The 20,983-nt window shown below is 44.7% G+C and overlaps 1 protein-coding gene across 1 annotated transcript; it reads right to left on the bottom strand.

Moving 5' to 3' along the window:
- Positions 1 to 6,694: 6,694 nt before the first annotated feature.
- Positions 6,695 to 7,091, bottom strand: LOC140912132 (small ribosomal subunit protein eS27-like). Its single transcript, XM_073346297.1, has one exon. The coding sequence runs from the start codon at positions 7,063 to 7,065 to the stop codon at positions 6,811 to 6,813; it is 255 nt and encodes an 84-aa protein (XP_073202398.1). The 5' UTR covers positions 7,066 to 7,091; the 3' UTR covers positions 6,695 to 6,810.
- Positions 7,092 to 20,983: the final 13,892 nt, after the last annotated feature.

Raw genomic sequence — 20,983 nt, 5'->3', positions numbered from 1 at the left:
ATTAAATGGAAAGAACAACTCAAGTTCCATTTCCTAATTCCACACTTATCTCTGTAGCTTTTTGCTCCCAAGGATCCAGCTTCCCCCACCCCCCTCCACACTCCAACCTCTATTTTTGGACATTCCACTCTCGTTTCAATAGTGCATAGTTATGTCATTCATTGCAAAGACAGATATTTTACTTCTAGGTATTTCAACCCCATGAAGGGGCATGGACTGTCTTACTGTGAAACTCACTACTTCACCAGTGGGTGAGATAATACCTTGTATTGGCCCAAGTTCTGTTGGTGAGAGAGAGAAGCTTTTGAGTGACACACAGCTCTTCTTCATGTCTGGGAAATTTACTTAGGGCAGGTCTACTCTTAAAACATTGCATTTGTGCAGCATCACAGAAGCAGCTGCTGTGCTGGAGTGCTTAAGTGAAGACACTCCTACACTGACAGGAGAGCTTCTTTCATTGAGATAGCACTGTCTAATCAGAGTGTTAGGTCGGTAGAACTATGTTACGCATGGGGGTGGCAACCCTACCTTCTCCCTTGGTTTTCAGCCAGCAGACAGGCAGATAGTTCCATGCACAGACATGTATCTTATTTCTCTGCCCATGACCAGATTTCTTTGGATGGACTTGACTAGATAGACTGCACTCTGGGATTTTCATAACCCGTAATGCAAAGTATGCATACAGAGGTTTAAGACTGTAAGAGCTTTTGAGGCAAGGAGCACATTTTGGTGTATGTTTATCATGTGCCTAGCACTCTGGGGCCCTGACCCAAGACTGGGGCCTCTAGATGTTATAGAAATACCAGCAGTAAATAAACACATGTAAGTGATTTCATTATTTCTTATTTGTATTTCAGTACTGTCTAGGAGCCCCAGTCATGGAGGACCACTGTACAAACACAAAACCAAACACTGGTTCTTGCCCCAAATAACTTGCAATCTAAGACAAGAGATAATAGGTAGTCACAGAGACAAACTAGCTTCTCTCTATTCCAACCCATTTGTCACTACCAGCATTAGTATCTTAGTGACCAGTCCTGCTCCCTTTGTGATCAATAGTCACTGTTCTTTCTGTTAGACACAGCTGAAAACCTATTTATCATGAACTATTCTGACAGCAAATGCTGAAGCCCTTAGCACTGAAGTTCTCTCTTTACTGAGTTTTAAAATGCTCGCTTCTCACCTTCACTGAATTTATTTCTCTAAGGTGCTTCTAACAGTGTGTTCTGAGAAAAACCCCATCCCCTGGTCTTACCCGACAAGAATCATCGCTTCTAATTTTCATTGTTCTCCTTTGTTGCCTATGCTTGTCCCTCTCAAAATTAAATGCTGCTTTGTGTGCCAACTCGCTGCCGTTCTCCCACAGGGTTCTCAATCAATCACAAACTCTTTGTTTACTCTCTTCTAAAACTAATATAGGACAGGTTCATCATAACAATTTTCTCTGGGGACACAAGCTTTGATTTCATTCTACTTTGATTTCTCACTTGGTCATTGTTTTGAAAGATTCCCTGCAGAGTTGCATTGCACATCACTGATTTCTCTCTCTTTCCGTCGAGATTCCAGAGAAAATGAGCAGCTTTTGTTACTAAGTCCTTCTGTCTCCCCTTCATTGTATTCCTCCTCATTTCACGCTGGCTGCTACTTTTAAGTGTTCACCTTGCTGCCACAAGTACCATCTGGAGACTGGAAACTATATGTTGTAAGGTATAAAATAAGCTTTCCTCTTCCGTCAGGAAGGAATGCCTTAAAAAAAAATCCAAAACCCTATTGCTATACGGGAAGCAGTCATTAAACAAAATAGCAATTTTCTTGCCCACGTATATTTCGCACTTCTAGACAGCAGAGAAAGGTGCTTCAATTATTTATTTATTTATTTGCTTTTCAGCTCCCTAGCTTCAAAGGCACAGCTTGCAGCCTGTCTCCCACCCTTCAATAAAAACTCCAAGAGATTTGTTGAAATTACAGACTTCTTTCACTGAACGAGTAACCCAAAGAGACAGTATTATTATGGAATAGATGAACAAATACATTGCCCTGTGCACATGGCTGCACGTGAAAGAGGAGTTAGCTTAAAATGTTCCCCATTCCTCTGCAATAAGCTAAGATTCTCTGCAGTGCCAAGATGGGGTGCTGCAAGAGACCTGGTTATGGAACCCCGAGTCTCAGAGATGGTTGGCACCACCCTAGCCCCAGCCAAGGTGACCATATAGCAAGTCTGAAACATTGGAACGGAGGGTGGGGGGGGTAATGGTTGCCTATATAACACAAAGCCCGGAATATCTGGACTGTCCCTATATAAATTGGGACATCTGGTCACTCTAGCCCCAACACAAGCTACAGCAACCGTGAGGCTTGTGGTAAAGAACTAAACCAATTATCCTGGGGGACTAACTTGAAGGGGAAAGGAGTCCAGGAGAGCTGGCTGTATTTCAAGGAATCCCTGTTGAGGTTACAGGGACAAACCATCCCGATGAGTCGAAAGAATAGTAAATATGGCAGGCGACCAGCTTGGCTTAACGGTGAAATCCTAGCGGATCTTAAACATAGAAAAGAAGCTTACAAGAAGTGGAAGGTTGGACATATGACCAGGGAAGAGTATAAAAATATTGCTCGGGCATGTAGGAATGATATCAGGAGGGCCAAATCGCACCTGGAGCTGCAGCTAGCAAGAGATGGCAAGAGTAACAAGAAGGGTTTCTTCAGGTATGTTGGCAACAAGAAGAAAGCCAAGGAAAGTGTGGGCCCCTTACTGAATGAGGGAGGCAACCTAGTGACAGAGGATGTGGAAAAAGCTAATGTACTCAATGCTTTTTTTGCCTCTGTTTTCACTAACAAGGTCAGCTCCCAGACTGCTGCGCTGGGCATCACAAAATGGGGAAGAGATGGCCAGCCCTCTGTGGAGATAGAGGTGGTTAGGGACTATTCAGAAAAGCTGGACGTGCACAAGTCCATGGGGCCGGACGAGTTGCATCCGAGAGTGCTGAAGGAATTGGCGGCTGTGATTGCAGAGCCATTGGCCATTATCTTTGAAAACTCGTGGCGAACCGGGGAAGTCCCGGATGACTGGAAAAAGGCTAATGTAGTGCCAATCTTTAAAAAAGGGAAGAAGGAGGATCCTGGGAACTACAGGCCAGTCAGCCTCACCTCAGTCCCTGGAAAAATCATGGAGCAGGTCCTCAAAGAATCAATCCTGAAGCACTTGCATGAGAGGAAAGTGATCAGGAACAGCCAGCATGGATTCACCAAGGGAAGGTCATGCCTGACTAATCTAATCGCCTTTTATGATGAGATTACTGGTTCTGTGGATGAAGGGAAAGCAGTGGATGTATTGTTTCTTGACTTTAGCAAAGCTTTTGACACGGTCTCCCACAGTATTCTTGTCAGCAAGTTAAGGAAGTATGGGCTGGATGAATGCACTATAAGGTGGGTAGAAAGCTGGCTAGATTGTCGGGCTCAACGGGTAGTGATCAATGGCTCCGTGTCTAGTTGGCAGCCGGTATCAAGTGGAGTGCCCCAAGGGTAGGTCCTGGGGCCTGTTTTGTTCAATATCTTCATAAATGATCTGGAGGATGGTGTGGATTGCACTCTCAGCAAATTTGCGGATGATACTAAACTGGGAGGAGTGGTAGATACGCTGGAGGGGAGGGATAGGATACAGAAGGACCTAGACAAATTGGAGGATTGGGCCAAAAGAAATCTGATGAGGTTCAATAAGGATAAGTGCAGGGTCCTGCACTTAAGATGGAAGAATCCAATGCACCGCTACAGACTAGGGACCGAATGGCTAGGCAGCAGTTCTGCGGAAAAGGACCTAGGGGTGACAGTGGATGAAAAGCTGGATATGAGTCAGCAGTGTGCCCTTGTTGCCAAGAAGGCCAATGGCATTTTGGGATGTATAAGTAGGGGCATAGCGAGCAGATCGAGGGACGTGATCGTTCCCCTCTATTCGACATTGGTGAGGCCTCATCTGGAGTACTGTGTCCAGTTTTGGGCCCCACACTACAAGAAGGATGTGGATAAATTGGAGAGAGTCCAGCGAAGGGCAACAAAAATGATTAGGGGACTGGAACACATGACTTATGAGGAGAGGCTGAGGGAGCTGGGATTGTTTAGCCTGCAGAAGAGAAGAATGAGGGGGGATTTGATAGCTGCTTTCAACTACCTGAAAGGGGGTTCCAAAGAGGATGGCTCTAGACTGTTCTCAATGGTAGCAGATGACAGAACGAGGAGTAATGGTCTCAAGTTGCAGTGGGGGAGGTTTAGATTGGATATTAGGAAAAACTTTTTCACTAAGAGGGTGGTGAAACACTGGAATGCGTTACCTAGGGAGGTGGTAGAATCTCCTTCCTTAGAGGTTTTTAAGGTCAGGCTTGACAAAGCTCTGGCTGGGATGATTTAACTGCTTCGAGCAGGGGGTTGGACTAGATGACCTTCAGAGGTCCCTTCCAATCCTGATATTCTATGATTCTATGATTCTATGATCCTATGATCCGGAAGCCGTAGCAGGCTGATAACATCTGACTGTGAATAAGCCACTAGAGGAGGGTGACAAAGATCTTCACATGGCTGGTTCATTACACTTGTTCGTATTTAGGAGTGGTCCCTGAATGCCTTCACCTCGTCTTAATTGTAACCCCTCCTACCCATGGCCATCATGTCTCCACAACTTGTGTATAAGTACACAATCACACTGTTTCCTTATAAACATATTAATGCCAGGTGTTACCTTTGCCTCCACTGTACACCCTAATGCCTGTTTCTTCCAATGATATAAAATGGGTTACACTGACATTTAAGAGAGCCGTAGTGATAATGGATAGAAATTATGTGCTAGCTAGACAACTCATGAGCCTGACAGTAGGTATATAAGGCAAACATATTCTAGCATGTGTCCTAAGGTTTGGTATGGACTTCAGTGGAGTTATTCTGGGTTTACATCACTGTGAAGGAAACCAGAATTTGATGTATAGACTCCAAGTAAAGTTTACTGAGAGAGGGAACTTTGACCAGGACATCTGTGTGATCCTCGGCTATATTTTGAAAGGCCCTGAAATCTAACTTCCATGTTTGACCAGAGACCGGCAGAAGGGACTTGTAATTGGGGGCCCTCACTCCTAGAGCTCCCCTTGGCGGCCCACTGCAGTGCTGCCATTGCATCTCTGCCTCAGTTTCCCCTAGTAGGCTCCAATTAGTCCCATAAGGACTATATATATTGAACAGTATCCCTTCAAGGCTCTGGTTTATTTAACTCACAGGCTTGTACTCACAGTACAAATAGGCTTTCCCCCCAGTATCTCCAGCAGGAGGGAAAGGGGCTGACTTAACTTTAGTCCATCAACCCTGCTTATGTCCAGGTCCCTTATCAGCAGGACCCTCTTCACCCTGAACCCTCTTCTGGAGCCAGGGCCTCTTGTCCTCACCTGTGGAAAGGGTCGCTTGTCTTGGGTCAAGGTCCCCACAGAGGTCAAACTGCAACAACCCTTCCTTGGGACAGCATACAATTCTTGTGCTCTAGAGTTTCTGCTGCTACCTGCTGAAGTCCTTCCATGGGGCTAGGTCCTTCCTTTCAGAGCCTCTCCCCGCAAGAGCATTCTTCCTTGGTTTCCTCTCCTGGTGAGCCCCCTCACCAGGTTCCTCCTGAGAAGCTCTCCCTCTGGGAGCTCTCTCTTTCTGTATCCTGGGGACTATTCATACATTCATAGATATTTAGGTCAGAAGGGACCCATTATGATCATCTAGTCTGACCTCCTGAACAATGCAGGCCACGGAATCTCACCCATCCACTCCTGTAACAAACCCCTAACTTATGTCTGAGCTATTGAAGTCCTCAAATCATGGTTTAAAGACTTCAAGGAGCAGAGAATCCTCCAGCAACTGACCCGTGCCCCATGCTACAGAGGGAGGCGAAAAACCTCCAGGGCCTCTTCCAATCTGCCCTGGAGGAAAATTCCTTCCCGACCCCAAATATGGCGATCAGCTAAACCCTGAGCATATGGGCAAGATTCACAAGCCAGATTCACCCAGGAACCTCTTTTCTGCAGCCACCCTCCCAACTGGCCCTAGCTTCCTTTTAATTTATTGCCCAGGTACTTCACTGCCTAACTAACTGCCTCGCAATAACTCTACATTAACAAGTCCCAGGTGAACCTCAGTTGCCTCATTCCCCCTCAAGGAACCTGTAAGAGGTAGGCTGGGTCCCTGACCACTTCACTGGGCCAGCTACCCTCTGACAGGACATTTCTCTCATTTATTGTCTAAAGGAGAGTACCTTTGACAATGCATCACCACGCAGTACTGCAATATACTGTCAGCATTAACCAATTATATCCTGATATGGGATTTGAACCAATGACTTTCTGGCCAAGAAGCAAGATGACTACCCAATCTGGCAGTAATAATCCCATAATGAAAAATGTAATTTGTGGTTGCAAAACATTTTGTTCTCCATATTTCCTAGAGCTGCCTCTTAATAATCCGGTTTGCTTTAAATTGCTCTTGAATGAGCACAGAAAAAATAGCAACAAGCACAAGTGCTTGTAGAAATAGAAAAGGCAAGTTTTTTTTTTCTCATGAGAGCAGGTTTTTTTGTATTTTATCCAAAATTTATTGACAGTCAGATGGGTGAGGCGACAGGAACAGTATGAAAGTCATGTTCTCCATTCACGTTCCAGAGACGTGTTGAAATCCTTCTGTTCACATCAGGACACTTAATGTTGTTCTGTGGCTGAATCCCATGCTCTTGAACCATGTGTATTTGTCTGTGCAGCCAACTGCGCAGGTAGTCCCACCCATCTCAGACACTTTAGTTTAGTGCTGCTTTCGTCTGAAGGAGCATCCTTCTGTAAGCCTTGCCTTTCCCCCGGTCGGCTGGCACAGCACAGCGGAGCAGCCAACACACAGAACTACAGTCTGAGCATGGCTGAATACAGTGGTGATTTTGTAGCAACCTGGACACTTCACGTCCATGAAATAGGAGGTCGGACTCTGGACCAGACGCTTCTTCTTGTGTTTCCGCTTCTCCTCCTCGGGGGAGGGATGCAGCAGGTCTTTCACCAGAGGCATGTTCGCGTGGAGGCAGTCGGGGCCGAAAAGGCTCATCACACTGTATGAGTCAGATTTACCAGTATTCAAATAGTAGAAATACTTCTAACTCTGCATCTTTATGTATTAGATAGTATATTTATTAAAGAGAATTTGTTCCCTAGGTTTGATTAAATTAAAATTCTTCAATAAATATAAGATCATGTTTCCATGTGCATTCATTGTCAGATAAATATTAGTTTGTCTCACAAGAAGTGGATTTATTATTGTTAAATCTCTTCTCTATTGGGTATATATTTGGAGAACAAAGATGCTCGTGGCAGCACAACTTAATAAACCTTATACAAACACACCAAGTGGAACTTTACATTTGCAAATGAGACAATGATTTCTCCCCCTTCTTTCTCCCCTCTTTAACAGTGAAGTCAGTGCTTGCAAAATATGCTAAAGCAACAGACTGATGTTCCAACTATCTCCTCAGCACAGGTACAGCACAGGCTGTCAAAAGACAAGCTTCCCACAAATTGCTTCCCTGGTGTGACTTAACCCTGGCCTAGAGGCACCAGACAGCTGCAGCAGCCCAGGAGCCAGCAAACAGAGCTGTAAACAGGGGAGTTTGAGTGGGAGTTCTGCTGGAGGAGAAGGTATTCTGCTGGAGGAGAAGGTATTTGACTTAGGTGGGAAGGCTATGACAGATACAGAGGCAGCAGTGGTAGTGACCCAAGTAGTGGAAGAAACAATGAAGGTGACTGGATGTAGAAGCTGCGGCATGTACATGATCCTGGAGGGGGGACCTGAAAAGAATTTTGTCTGCATGAAGTGCCGCCTGATAGAGCTGATGGAAGAGAAGATCCGAGGATTGGAGATGCAGGTGGAGACTCTGGTTAAGTTTAGAAGGGAGTTCGAGCGGGATGATGGAGCAAAGACATGAGGAGGCTGAAGGGAAAAGCTCAGACTTGCAGATGGAAGCAGGACCAAAGAACTCTGAGGGGATACTGCTGGGTGAGGAAAGTGGACAGTGGAAGCACGTGACTAAGAGAACCAGGCAGAGGAAAAGTCAGGCCAGTGAAGGAGAAATAGAGCTCAGGAACAGGTTTGTGGAGTTGGAAAATGAAGAAGGGACACGCCAGGTGGTCACTGAAGATGAAAGGGCAAGGAAGAAGAGAAGAGCAGATAGTCCTATAGGAAGAGGGCAAGAGTCAATGGAGATTACACCAAATATGAGCCCCACCAGGATATGGGATGGGTTGCAGAGGACTGCAAGGGACAATAGGAATCGAGAGGACTTGCAGCCAGATGGAACAGGGCATAGACTGGAGAATTGCACCATTGACAGGAAAGGCAGGTCTACGTGATTGGGGACTCATAACTGAGAAGAATAGACAGGACTATAACAAAAGCTGATCCACAGAACAGAAGGGTGTGCTGTCTGCCGGGTGCTAAGATACGGGATGTGGACCTGAGGCCGAAGAGGATCCTAACGGGAGCGGGAAAGAATCCATTGATTATCCTTCATGTGGGAACAAATGATATGGCTAGATTCTCATTGGAACGTATTAAGGGAGACTATGCCAGACTGGGGAGGATGCTTAAGGAAATCGAGGCTCAGGTGATCTTCAGTGGGATTCTGCCTGTTCCTAGAGAAGGGCAACAAAGATGCGACAAGATTATGATGGTCAACAGATAGCTCAGGCAGTGGTGCTATAAGGAGGGCTTTGGGATGTATGGCCTCTGGGAGGCATTCATGGACAGAGGACTGATTTCTTGGGGTGGGACTTCACCTGAGTAAGGAGGGAAATAGACATCTAGGATGGAGGATGGCACAACTGATCAAGAGAGCTTTAAACTAGGAATTCGGGGGAGATGGTTGGGAGATGTCCAGGTAATCTCCACGCCAGATTTTCTCTCTGAGAGGGAAGAAAATGAAATAAGAAAGGATACAGCCGCCTGATTAACCGTGGGTAGGAGAATGGACATAAGCAGGAAGTCACTGTACATACCAATCTAATAGGTAATATTGGCGGTAGAGTGTCTGTGCCCAACTGGGTAAAGAATGTGAGCGAAGCCAAACAGCAAAAATTAAGATGTTTGTACGCTAATGCGAGGAGGCTAGGTAACAAAATGGAGGAACTAGAGCAACTGGTGCAGGAAGTGAAACCAGATCTTATATGGATAACAGAAAGATGGTGGAATAGTCGTCATGACTGGAGTATGGGTATTGAAGGGTATGTGATATTTAGGAAAGACAGAAATAAAGGCAAAGGTGGTGGAGTAGCATTGTATGTCAATGATGAGGGAGACTGTAAAGAAATAAGAAGTGATTGAATGGATAAGACAGAGTCTGTCTGGGCAAAAATCACATTGGGGAAGAAAGTTACTAGAGCCTCCCCTGAGATAGTGCTTGGGGTGTGCTATAGACTGCCAGGATCTGATTTGGATATGGATAGAGACCTCTTTAATGTTTTTAAAGAAGTAAATACTAATGGGAATTGTATGATCATGCAAGACTTTAAATTCCCAGATATAGACTGGAGGACAAGTGTTAGTAATAATAATACGGCTCAGAGTTTCCCGGATACGATAGCTGATGGATTCCTTCACCAAACAGTTGCTGAATCGACAAGAGGGGATGCCATTTTAGATTTGGTTTTGGTGAGCAGTGAAGACCTCATAGAAGAAATGGTTGTAGGGGACAACATTGGTTGAAGCAATCATGAGCTAATTCAGTTCAAACTAAATGGAAGGATAAACAAAAATAGATCTGTGATGAGGGTTTTTTATTTCAAAAAGGCTAACTTTAAAAAATTAGGGAAATTAGTTAGGGAAGTGGATTGGTCTGAAAAACTTGTGGCTCTAAAGGCAGAGGAGGCCTGGAATTACTTCAAGTCAAAGTTGCAGAAACTATCAGAAGCCTGCATCCCAAGAAAGCAGAAACAATTCATAGACAAGAGTTGTAGACCAAGCTGGATGAGCAAGTATCTCAGAGAGGTGATTAAGAAAAAGCAGAAAGCCTACAAGGAGTGCAAGATGGGAAGGATTAGCAAGGAAAGCTACCTTACTGAGGTCAGAACATGTAGGGATAAAGTGAGAAAGGCCAAAAGCCATGTAGAGTTGGACTTTGCAAAGGGAATTATAAGCAAGAGTAAAAGGTTCTGTAGCCATATAAATAAGAAGAAAACAAAGAAAGAAGCAGTGGGACCGCTTAACACTGAGGATGGAGTGGAGGTTAAGGATAATCTAGGCGTGGCCCAATATCTAAACAAATACTTTGCCTCAGTCTTTAATGAGGCTAATGAGGAGCTTAGGGATAATGGTAGAACGACAAATGGGAATGAGGATATGGAGGTAGATATTACCACATCCAAGGTAGAAACCAAACTCGAATAGTTTAATGGGACTAAATCGGGGGGCCCAGATAAACTGCATCCAAGAATATTAAAGGAACTGGCACAAGAAATTGCAAGCCCATTAGCAAGAATTTTTAATCAATCTGTAAACTCAGGGATTGTACTGTATGATTGGAGAATTGCTAACATAGTTCCTATTTTTAAGAAAGGTAGAAAAAAGTGATCCAGGTAACTACAGGCCTGTTAGTTTGACATCTGTAGCATGCAAGGTCTTGGAAAAAATTTTGAACAAGAAAGTAGTTAAGGACATTAAGGTCAATGTTAATTGGGACAAATACAACATGGCTTTACAAAAGGTAGATCGTGTCAAACCAGTCTGATCTCCTTCTTTGGGAAGGTAACAGAATTTTTTAGACAAAGGGAACGCAGTGGATCTAATTTACCTCAATTTCAGTAAGGCATTTGATACGGTTCCACATGGAGAATTATTAGCTAAATTGGAAAAGATGGGGATCAATATGAAAATTGAAAGATGGATAAGGAACTGGTTAAAGGGGAGACTACAGCGGGTCATACTGAAAGATGAACTGTCAGGCTGAAAGGAGGTTACTAGTGGAGTTCCTCAAAGATCGGTTTTGGGACCAATCTTATCTAATCTTTTTATTACTGACCTTGGCACAAAATGTGGGAATGTGCTAATAAAGTTTGTGGATGACACAAAGCTGGGAGGTATTGCCAATACAGAGAAGGACCGGGATATCACACAGGAGGATCTGGATGACCTTGTAAACTGGAGTAATTGTAATAGGATGAAATTTAATAGTGAAAAGTGCAAGGTCGTGCATTTAGGGATTAATAACAAGAATTTCTGTTATAAGCTGGGGACGCATCACTTGGAAGTAACAGAGGAGGAGAAGGACCTCAGAGTATTGGTTGATCACAGGATGATTATGAGTCGCCAATGTGATATGGCCATGAAAAAAGCAAATGAGGTCTTGGGATTCATCAGGCAAGGTATTTCCAGTAGAGATAAGGAGGTGTTAGTACCATTATACAAGGCACTGGTGAGACCTCATCTGGAATATTGTGTGCAGTTCTGGTCTCCCATGTTTAAGAAAGATGGATTCAAACTGGAACAGGTACAGCGAAGGGCTACTAGGATGATCCGAGGAATGGAAAATCTGTCTTATGAAAGGAGACTCAAAGAGCTTGGCTTGTTTAGCCTAACCAAAAGAAGGCTGAGAGGCGATATCATTTCTATCTATAAATATATCAGAGGGATAAATACCACAGAGGCAGAAGAATTATTTAAGCTCAGTACCAATGTGGACACAAGAACAAATGGATATAAACTGGCCATCAGGAAGTTTAGATTTGAAATTAGACGAAGATTTCTAACCATCAGAGGAATGAAGTTCTGGAACAGCTTTCCAAGGGAAGCAGTGGGGGCAAAAAAGACATATCTGGCTTCAAGACTAAGCTTGATAAGTATGGAGGAGATGATATAATGGGATAGCCTAATTTTGTCAATTAATTGATCTTTGATTATTAGTGGTAGATATGCCCAATGGCCTGTGATGGGATGTTAGATGGGGTGGGATCTGAGCTACTACGAGAATTCTTTCCTGGGTGTCTGGCTGGTGAGTCTTGCCCACATGCTCAGGGTTTAGCTGATTACCATATTTGGGGTTGTGAAGGAATTTTCCTCCAGATTGGCAGAGGCCCTGGGGGTTTTTCGCCTTCCTCTGCAGCGTGGGACACGGGTCACTTGCTGGAGGATTCTCTGCTCCTTGAAGTCTTTAAACCATGATTTGAGGACTTCAATAGCTCAGACATAAGTTAGGGGGTTGTTACAGGAATGGGTGTGTGAGATTCTGTGCCCTGCGCTGTGCAGGAGGTCAGACTAGATGATCATAATGGTCCCTTCAGACCCTAAAAATCTATGATTCTATGATTCTAACTCCAGGAATGAGAAACATTTCAATCTCCATGCACACTGCAGGTCTTCTCCAAAGTCCAGTGGCATCCTTTCATGGATCTGGCCCTCAGTCATTTGCACCTCTGTTGAGTCTGTCATCAAGGGTATCAAATGGTGTCAATTGTGGGAATGAAACTATTGAATTTTTTGATGTAAAGAAGGACGTGCTCATTTCCACCCAGATCTACAGCCAATTATTTGACATCCTGAGCTCTCTTAAATAAATTCAGTGCCTTTTGTAGTTTAATGGAAGTGTCTCAATGGACACTGTCTCAATGGGCTTTGGAGAGAATTTGTATCTTTTGCAAATGTAGAGTTCCACTTGGTGTGTTTGTATAAAGTTTATTAAATTGTGGAGGCATGTGACCACTATGCTTTCGTATAGCTATCACTTACCATGGGTCTCACTCCTCACTCCCTGTTCTGGTTGCCTCTGCCCAAAACAGCTGAAAAAGCAGCCATAAAAGGGCAAGCAAGCAACCCCACTGACACAAAGAAGCCCTTGGCAGGCTCGAAACTACTATAGCCATCTCTGTGTCACCCTTCACATAGCGGGTGGGGAATGCTTGGACCGGGGCAGAGTGCCCAGAGCAGTGCTTGGCTGCAGCCATGGTAACAAGGCGCCATTACTCAAATGCAGCCACCGTGGCCGCATGCAGGTGGGGCACAACGCTGAAGGAGCCAGGTGAGTTCTCTACCTGGGAGGAAATGGGGGGGGGGTTAGTGGGGCTCTGACTTCAGCCCTGGGGTGGTTGGGCATCAGGGACTTAGGGAGCATGGCCGCAGACTAGGGATCCAGCCATGGAGGTTCAGACTCCAACCTCTGGCTGCACAGCGGCGGGCTCCGATCTCTGGCTCTGGCCATGCGGTGCCAACCCCCAATCTCGCCGGCGGCTGCTGGCCCCAGGCACTGACCCCCGTGCATGTGCTCCGACCCCCAGCCCTAGTCACTGATCCCAGGTAAGGGCCCCAGGCGCCAACCCTGAGCTCCAGCAGCTAGCCGCCCCGGGTGCAGATCCCCGGTGCTGGCCTTGGGCTCCCATGGGTGCTGGCTCTGGATGCCACCCCCTAGCCCTGGCTGTGTGGCAGCAGGCACAGACCCCAAGCACCAGGCCCAAACCCTGGTGGCAGCCAAACTCCGCCACATGCTCCGACCCCCAGCCCTGGCTGCTGATCCTGAGCACTGCTCCTGGATGTTGACCCTCAGTTCCGGCAGGAGCTGGCCATGGGTGCCAATACCCAGCCGCAGACGCCAGCCCTAGGTGCAGATCCCCAATCCCGGTCACGCGGCAGCAGCATCAACCCCAGGTTCTGGCAGGTGCTGGCCCAGGACACCAAGCTCCAGTCACGCAGCAGCAGGCTCTGGCAGGTACTGGCCCAGGGCACTGACTCCTAGCCCCGGCTGTGCAGCAGCAGCTGGTGCGGACCCCAAGCACCGCCCCTGGTGCCAACTCCCGGCCCCGGTCACACAACAGCAGGTGCCGGCTCCAGGTTCTGACCCCCAGCTGCGTGGCAGTGGGTGCTGACCCTGGCCCTGGGCGCCAATCCCCGTCCTGGCCACACAACTGCAGGCACTGACCCTGGGCTGCAGTAGGTGCTGGCCCAGGGCACCGACCTCCAGCCCCAAGCGCCGACCCACACCTCCGACCCAGTGGCAGCCCCCCACCCAGCCATCTCCCCTGGCCTCTGATGCTTCACCCCCCTACTCCTCCATCCATGTCTTAATGTGCCAGGACTTGCTGTGAAGTGATAATAAACATACAAATATCACCTTTCATGGCATTATTTTTATTATAGAATCGGCAAAAAAAACCCCAACCCTATATAAATTAATTGCAATGATCTGGAGGTGTACACATGCATATTTATTTGTTTCTCCTAAAGTGAATTACGTATTTTGGGGGAAAGCGTCACTGCAGCCACCAACGAGAGTTGGTGGCTGTATTCTGAGGCCGCCCAAAAATTTGTTGCGAGAACCCCCTGAGAGCAGCCCTTTGGGGAAGATTAGAACAAGTAGTCGTCTGCCAAAAACTGCCGCAGCAAGCTGCACCATCATGGCTGCCACCCCCACCTTTTCCTGGGACCACGGGCTCCAGTGTGACACCCTTGTGCCTTCGTTGTCCTGATTCTGAGAGATGTCCTGGCCAGCCCAGGCCAGAGAGGGCACGACCCAGATGGCATTACCACCTCCACGAACACCACCTGGGATGAAAGACTGTGACACCGTGCTCCCCTCCAGCGTATCCTTTTCATTCCCACTTTATTTCTTCGCTTTCTAGCATTCTCCTTTAGACTTCTGGCTGATAAGAGTCTGGCTCAGCCATCCTGTCATCAGAGGTTCGGCTGCGTGCATGTGTTCTTTCTGTGTGATGCACTGGATCTGGCCAGATAGCCCATACAGCAGGCTCTGATCAAATGGCCCAATAAGACCACAAGACTTGGTTTAGTAGTGAAGGCGCCCAGCCAGGCTTATTGCTAACAAAGCATGGTGCTGATGCCCTGGCTCAATGGTTACAGGTACGCTAGCACATGTATGCCCATGACAATGGACATAGCTCAGTCAGTGTCAGGACTTTCCACTGTCCCCTAAGCTGGACGAAGAGTTAAAGTGAGGAATCCCAACATTTATAGACTGAGACAAACAATCTGGGTTAAACAACTGAACGTGTCATCTTACGCATTTCATGACATGTTTGTTACCTTCCCTTGGACTTTCCTCCTCATGTTTCAGACACAAATATCACGATTCATCACTTTTGTCAAAACCATTTTATCGTGTGCTAGGCCGGGGTGTTCTTGTGCAGGCCTGCTGGAATGCGTTTACACGTTCAGCCTGTTTTAGCAATGCCAGCAACACTGGTACTGAGTTCACGTACTGGACACTGCCTTGGAGGCAAGCATCTGCTTTTGCCAGGGTCTGACCGTTGCTCGTAGCGTAACTTTTGTTGACTTTGGCTTAGTTCCTCAGGCCTTGCACCAGACCCAGGTTTCAGGCTCTTTTTTTCTACTGAAATTAGCACCTCCACTAACACTGCTTGGGATGAGAGACTGTGACCCTCCCCTCCCCCTCGTGTATCCTTTTCATTGCCTCTTTATTTCTTCACTTTTTAACATTCTCCTGTTGCCTTCTGTCTGGTAAGCGTCTGGCTCAGCCATCCAAGACAGTATCTGTCACTGTAAGCCTGCGATCAAGGAGAGAGTTAAAAGCAATGCCCTGAACAATCCAATGCTGGTACAAATTTGCCAGGTCTTGGTATGGCTTATAAGACTATGTGCTGTGCTGGCATTTTTCCAACAATAAAGTTGATATGAAAGTCAACACAAGAGACAGAGGCTGGATTTTCTGTCTTTGCTGGTCTTTTCTCTCGATGTGTGTGTCTGTAGTAGGGAACAGGACTGGCTTTTAACAGCTCCAGCACAATTGAGCTCACTTCTCCCCCCTCCCCCCCCCAAAAAAGGACAATCATTTCCATCTAAAGACTGTCAGAAAAGGGGGGTTTCCTTCAAAAACTTCAGTTTAAAGGGAAAGGGAACAAATAAAGTTGTTAAAATGAAAGTCTTACTTAATATTTTATATTTCAACTGCTTTAACTCTTTTCCCTTTACCTTTAATAAGTGGCTAAAATAATTTTTAATAGTGCTTGTGCCATGGCACTAAGCAGGCTGAGGTCTCCGTAAACCAAACCCTGAACCTCGTTTAACACTATTCCGTGTTGGACAGTGACTGGGCCATATAACACCTTTAGCACTTCGGGTGCATATTCCATCAAATGTAATGCAACAGAGCAGAAATGTGGCTTAGTACCACCTTTCTCCCCCTTTTCCTCAGCTGCACCTGTGAATTGAGTCCATAAGATATCCCATTTTAATTCTGCAGTCATCATGGTTTAATTCTTCTTTCAATTTGCATTTAATTCCTGTCCCAGTTTGGCATATCAGCGGTATTCAGCTACATGTGCACATGCCCTTCAGACGGCATGGTAGCTCAAAATTGTTCTCCAATGTTCTCTAGCATACATTTATGTTCAATCAACCAGGATTTGTCTATTTTTTTGTTGTGTGATTCATATCTAATTATGTGATGTCAGAGTGATGGCGTATTTTCAAGCGTTTGCAGGTCGGCAGTTTTTCCCCTCCATTCTTATTGCTAAGTTTTGTATATTTAAGGAGGCCAAGGTCATCCAAAGCATTGTGTTATTCCTCCAACCCCTCCTCCCCCCTCTTTATTTTTAGCTTTAGCTTTCAGAAATGCACAGGAACTTATTGAAAGCTTCCAGACTACTCAGGAATTGTCAGTCCCTAATTAAACTATTGATTGTGTGGTTTGAAAGAATCTCACATTTCATAAGACTACAAACTCAAGCCCAACTGCTGCTGATGCTAGGTTGTGTTGGCCTCCAGAGGCTGGGCCACTCTCTCCGTTAGAAGTGCTCTCCCATGTGTGAGAAACCTGTCCTGTTGTTGCTGTGGATTGATGCTAGGTTTGAGGTTTGCTAATGATTGTGGTCTATGTAGGTACATATGAGATGCTTGTTACGTAGCCATATGACTTCTTGGAACAGTTTTTCCTCTTACAAAATTCTAACTGTGGAAACCTAGTACAGTGAATCCACTATCTGATAATATTTCTATCATAATTTTACATCTATATAATAATAATGTCCAGAGCTCCTAATCAGGCCTGTGGCCATATTGTTCTCAGCACTGTAAAAAAAAGATACACCTGAAGACCTGGTCTCTGTCTTAAAGAGCTTCAACTCCACACACATACAACCCCCCCTAAAGGGACCAGATTCATCTCTGCAGCTTTAACGATAACACTGAGCAATTTTCATCCATTAATCTCAAAGCACTTACCTCCTTTGTAAAGTAACATTAGTCCTTGTCATGAATATAAAGGGAAGGGTAACCACCTTTCTGTATACAGAACTATAAAATCCCTCCTGGCCAGAGACAAAAACCCCTTCACCTGTAAAGGGTTAAGAAGCTAAGGTAAACTCACTGGCACCTGACCCAAAATGACCAATGAGGGGACAAGATAATGTCAAATCTGGAGGGGGGGGGGAAGCAAAGGGTTCGGTCTGTCTGTGTGATGCTTTTGCTGGTAACAGATCAGAAATGGAAGCCTTCCAACTCCTGTTAAGTTAGTAAGTAATCTAGCTAGAACATGTGTTAGATTTTCTTTTGTTTAAATGGCTGGTAAATAAGCTGTGCTGAATGGAATGTATATTCCTGTTTTTGTGTCTTTTTGTAACTGAAGGTTTTGCCTAGAGGGAGTCTCTATGTTTTGAATCTGATTACCCTGTAAGGTATTTACCATCCTGATTTTACAGAGGTGATTCTTTTACTTTAATTAAAATTCTTCTTTTAAGAACCTGATTGATTTTTCATTGTTATTAAAATTCAAGGGTTTGGGTCTGTGTTCACCTATGCAAATTGGTGAGGATTTTTATCAAGCCTTGCCTAGGAAAGGGGGTGTAGGGCTTGGGAGGATATTTTTGGGGGAAGATGTCTCCAAGTGGCCTCTTTCCCTGTTCTTTGTTTAACACGCTTGGTGGTGGCAGCATAGGATTCAAGGACAAGACAAAGTTTGAACCTTGAGGAAGTTTTTAACCTAAGATGGTAAGAATAAGCTTAGGAGGTCGATCATGCAGGTCCCCACAACTGTACCCGAGAGTTCAGAGTGGGGAAGGAACCTTGATAGTCCCATTTTACAAATGGAGAATCTGAGGCATAGAGGTAAAGTGATTTCCCAGGGTCATCCATCAGACTGTTGGCAGAGCTGGGACTAGAATGAGGTCTGCTGAATCCCAATCCAGTGGGTTTATACACCAGACCACACTGCCTTGCTTAACAATATGGCTGAAGCTTTATTGAAACCCTGCTAGCACAAGTTACCTGAATTAACTAGTTACTAGCTGGCCTACCCTGGTTTTACCCTGGATTCCCCATTTTGGAGCCTCACCACTTCCTGACAAACTGGATTGCATCATCTTCTGCCATAGCAATCCAGGGAGTGAATCTATGCCCAAGGAATCTATGCTACCACTAACAAGGTTGTTTGCATAGATGCATCCGTTATTTACTAAGCCTTCACCATCTGCTCCAGCCTGCAAACAAATGAACATAATTCACATTGCAATTACATTATAGAGAAGTAAGCTATAAGTGATTTAAAAGCATCTATATGTTCTTTATTCAGCACATCTGCTGTGCTCTCATTTGCAAGTGTTTCAAACACAAATCAGGGGAAGCATTTCTCTTCCTCAACCAATCTATAGTTATTAAAAAAAACTTGAAGTAAACAAGAATTTATTAAAATACTGGGGGGGGGGGGTTTACCCTAATAAAAGTTTAAGGCCTTGCTCATGAAAGATCCCTACCTCTCACTGCCTGCCTTTCATGTGCTACAGTTTATTGAGATAAATCATTCAGTACATTTCCTCTTTTCTTAGCTACAGACAAATCATCATTCAGCAACACTGCTTTGTGAACATCAAACTGGATGGCAGGCCATTGGCTAATAGGTATTAAAAGAATATAATCCCTCCTTAAAAACAAAAACTCCTTTGCTAGGATGCCAACTAAAATTGACAGTGGTTAAGGCAGCTGGGGTGCTGAGACCACTGCTTAACACCCTGATGCATATGGTCTCCTTGTCCTCTCCAGCCTGTCTGTTTCCAGCTGTTGTCTCTTACTGTAAACTTAGATTGTAAAACGCTTTGGGGCAGGGACTGCTTTTTGGCATGATGGGGTCCTAGTTCATGGGGCTCCTAGGTGGTACAGGAACACAAGTAACAAATATGGGGGCCAGGTTCACAAACTAGGTTACAGATTCTTTGCATCCCTCAGGTGGTATAAAGGGGCAACTCACCAGCCACAAAAGCTCAGCAGAGAATTCCCCTTACATAAGGGAACTCCCTGAGGGAGCAAGGGCACTGCAATCGAGCTCTGCTTCTCTGTGCCACATTCCAAAGCAGAAGGCATGTCAAGGAACAGAGAAATAGTAGGAGGGATAGCAGAGTAGATGAATCTGGTCCCTTCAATAGGATTGTGTGCGTGTGCATGTGATCCTTAGCCAGGAGTGACAACAGCTTTAAACTGTGTTGGGCTGAGCCACACCAGAAGAATCAGGAAGCCATTTCCAGCTCCATAAATGTACCCTCATTACTCAGTGCAGGAAACAATCTAGCCCATGAAGTGCTAAGGTCATAAATGGTAGAAAGAGACCCACCATATGCCCTTGCTTTAAAGAACAGTGATTGAACAACACAATAAAGACAACATGAAGGTATTTAGAGAGGTTACGCGACAGTGGTATGTATAATCCTTTAAAAATGTGTGTAATGAGGTTAAAGCTGTACTTCTGTCAAATGCAGAAGCATTCTTTAGTATGATGTAGCATTATGAGCACCTAGGACTGTGCAAGTGTTTACCAAGTCTAGGATCTGCTGAATAATTAAAATGATGCTAATGGCAATATTGTAATGATTTATGAGGCAGCAATCCAGTTGCCAAGTTGATAAATAATGAGGCCTAAGGGTTCAGTCATGATGAGGGGAAAAGGATTATCCATTTAACCCACTATGCTTTAGCTTTTAAATAAATCTGCATGTGGTTCTTTTTAAGTAAACACTTGAAGTCCTTGACTGGACAGCGTACTAGTGGATTTTTGAATAAGAATGGTAACTTAAGGTTGCAGAATGGAAATTATAATCCCATTTTTACACGGTCATACAATTTCCAGAAATGCAGCTTTGGGATAAAAATTGGGTTTGGTGACTGTGGAAAGTTTGAGCATAATCCCTTGTGTCATTTTTGAGTACTGGAAAAGTGAAAGACACATGTTTACCGAATAAAAAGAAAGTTACACACATTGTAACCAAGGCAATGGTAAAAATAGGGTGTTTGAACCTATATACAGGTAGAGTGCTTATTGAGGACCAGCAACTTGACATATCTATGAATATCTGTTTACCAGCCAACATATTACCACTCATGTAAATTGCCTACTAAGTCTGTCCTGTAGAAAGATTCCCAAAAGTGTGCACTTAAAGTTTGATGCACCTGTACATGTAGGTACATAAGTGAGTTAATGCTAATGAATGTTCTTTTCTCTTTTGGTTAAGCCACTGACTTGGGACTTGGGATACAGGAACTCAATTTCCAGCTCTATCACAGACTTCCTATGTGATTAGTTTTGCCATCCAATGATTTTTTTTAAATCCTGTTCCAAATCTAACTTAAAAGTCAAAAACCTAAAAAAAGAAACCCATCACCCTGAAAATTGAACACAAAAACAAAACAAATGGTTTAGGATATTGACATTAAAACAAATTAAAACGGTCAAAAATTAAACTATAATTAGCTTCAAAAACCATCTGTCTGAACTACAAACCAGAATTTGTCAAAACATTTCATTTTGACAATTTGGAAACTTCTCTCAAATGTTTTAAATCAAAATTCATCAAAACCAACCCTTTCTTGCAGTGTCTTGGTTTTGATTAATCAGCATTTTCTGATGAAAAAAGGGTGTGTCAAAAATTCCTGACTAGTTCCCTGTGTATGACCCTAGGCAAGTCACTTAATCATTTTGTGCCTTACTTCCTCATTT

This window comes from Lepidochelys kempii, chromosome 5 (assembly GCF_965140265.1).
Source record: "Lepidochelys kempii isolate rLepKem1 chromosome 5, rLepKem1.hap2, whole genome shotgun sequence".
Taxonomy (NCBI): domain Eukaryota; kingdom Metazoa; phylum Chordata; order Testudines; family Cheloniidae; genus Lepidochelys; species Lepidochelys kempii.
Note: the sequence above shows the minus strand (reverse complement) of the source record. Positions and strands in the feature narration are given on the sequence as shown.

Bases quoted from the DNA above. Each gene is read 5' to 3' on its own strand.
- LOC140912132 (XM_073346297.1), bottom strand. From the start codon at position 7,065: ATGCCTCTGGTGAAAGACCTGCTGCATCCCTCCCCCGAGGAGGAGAAG.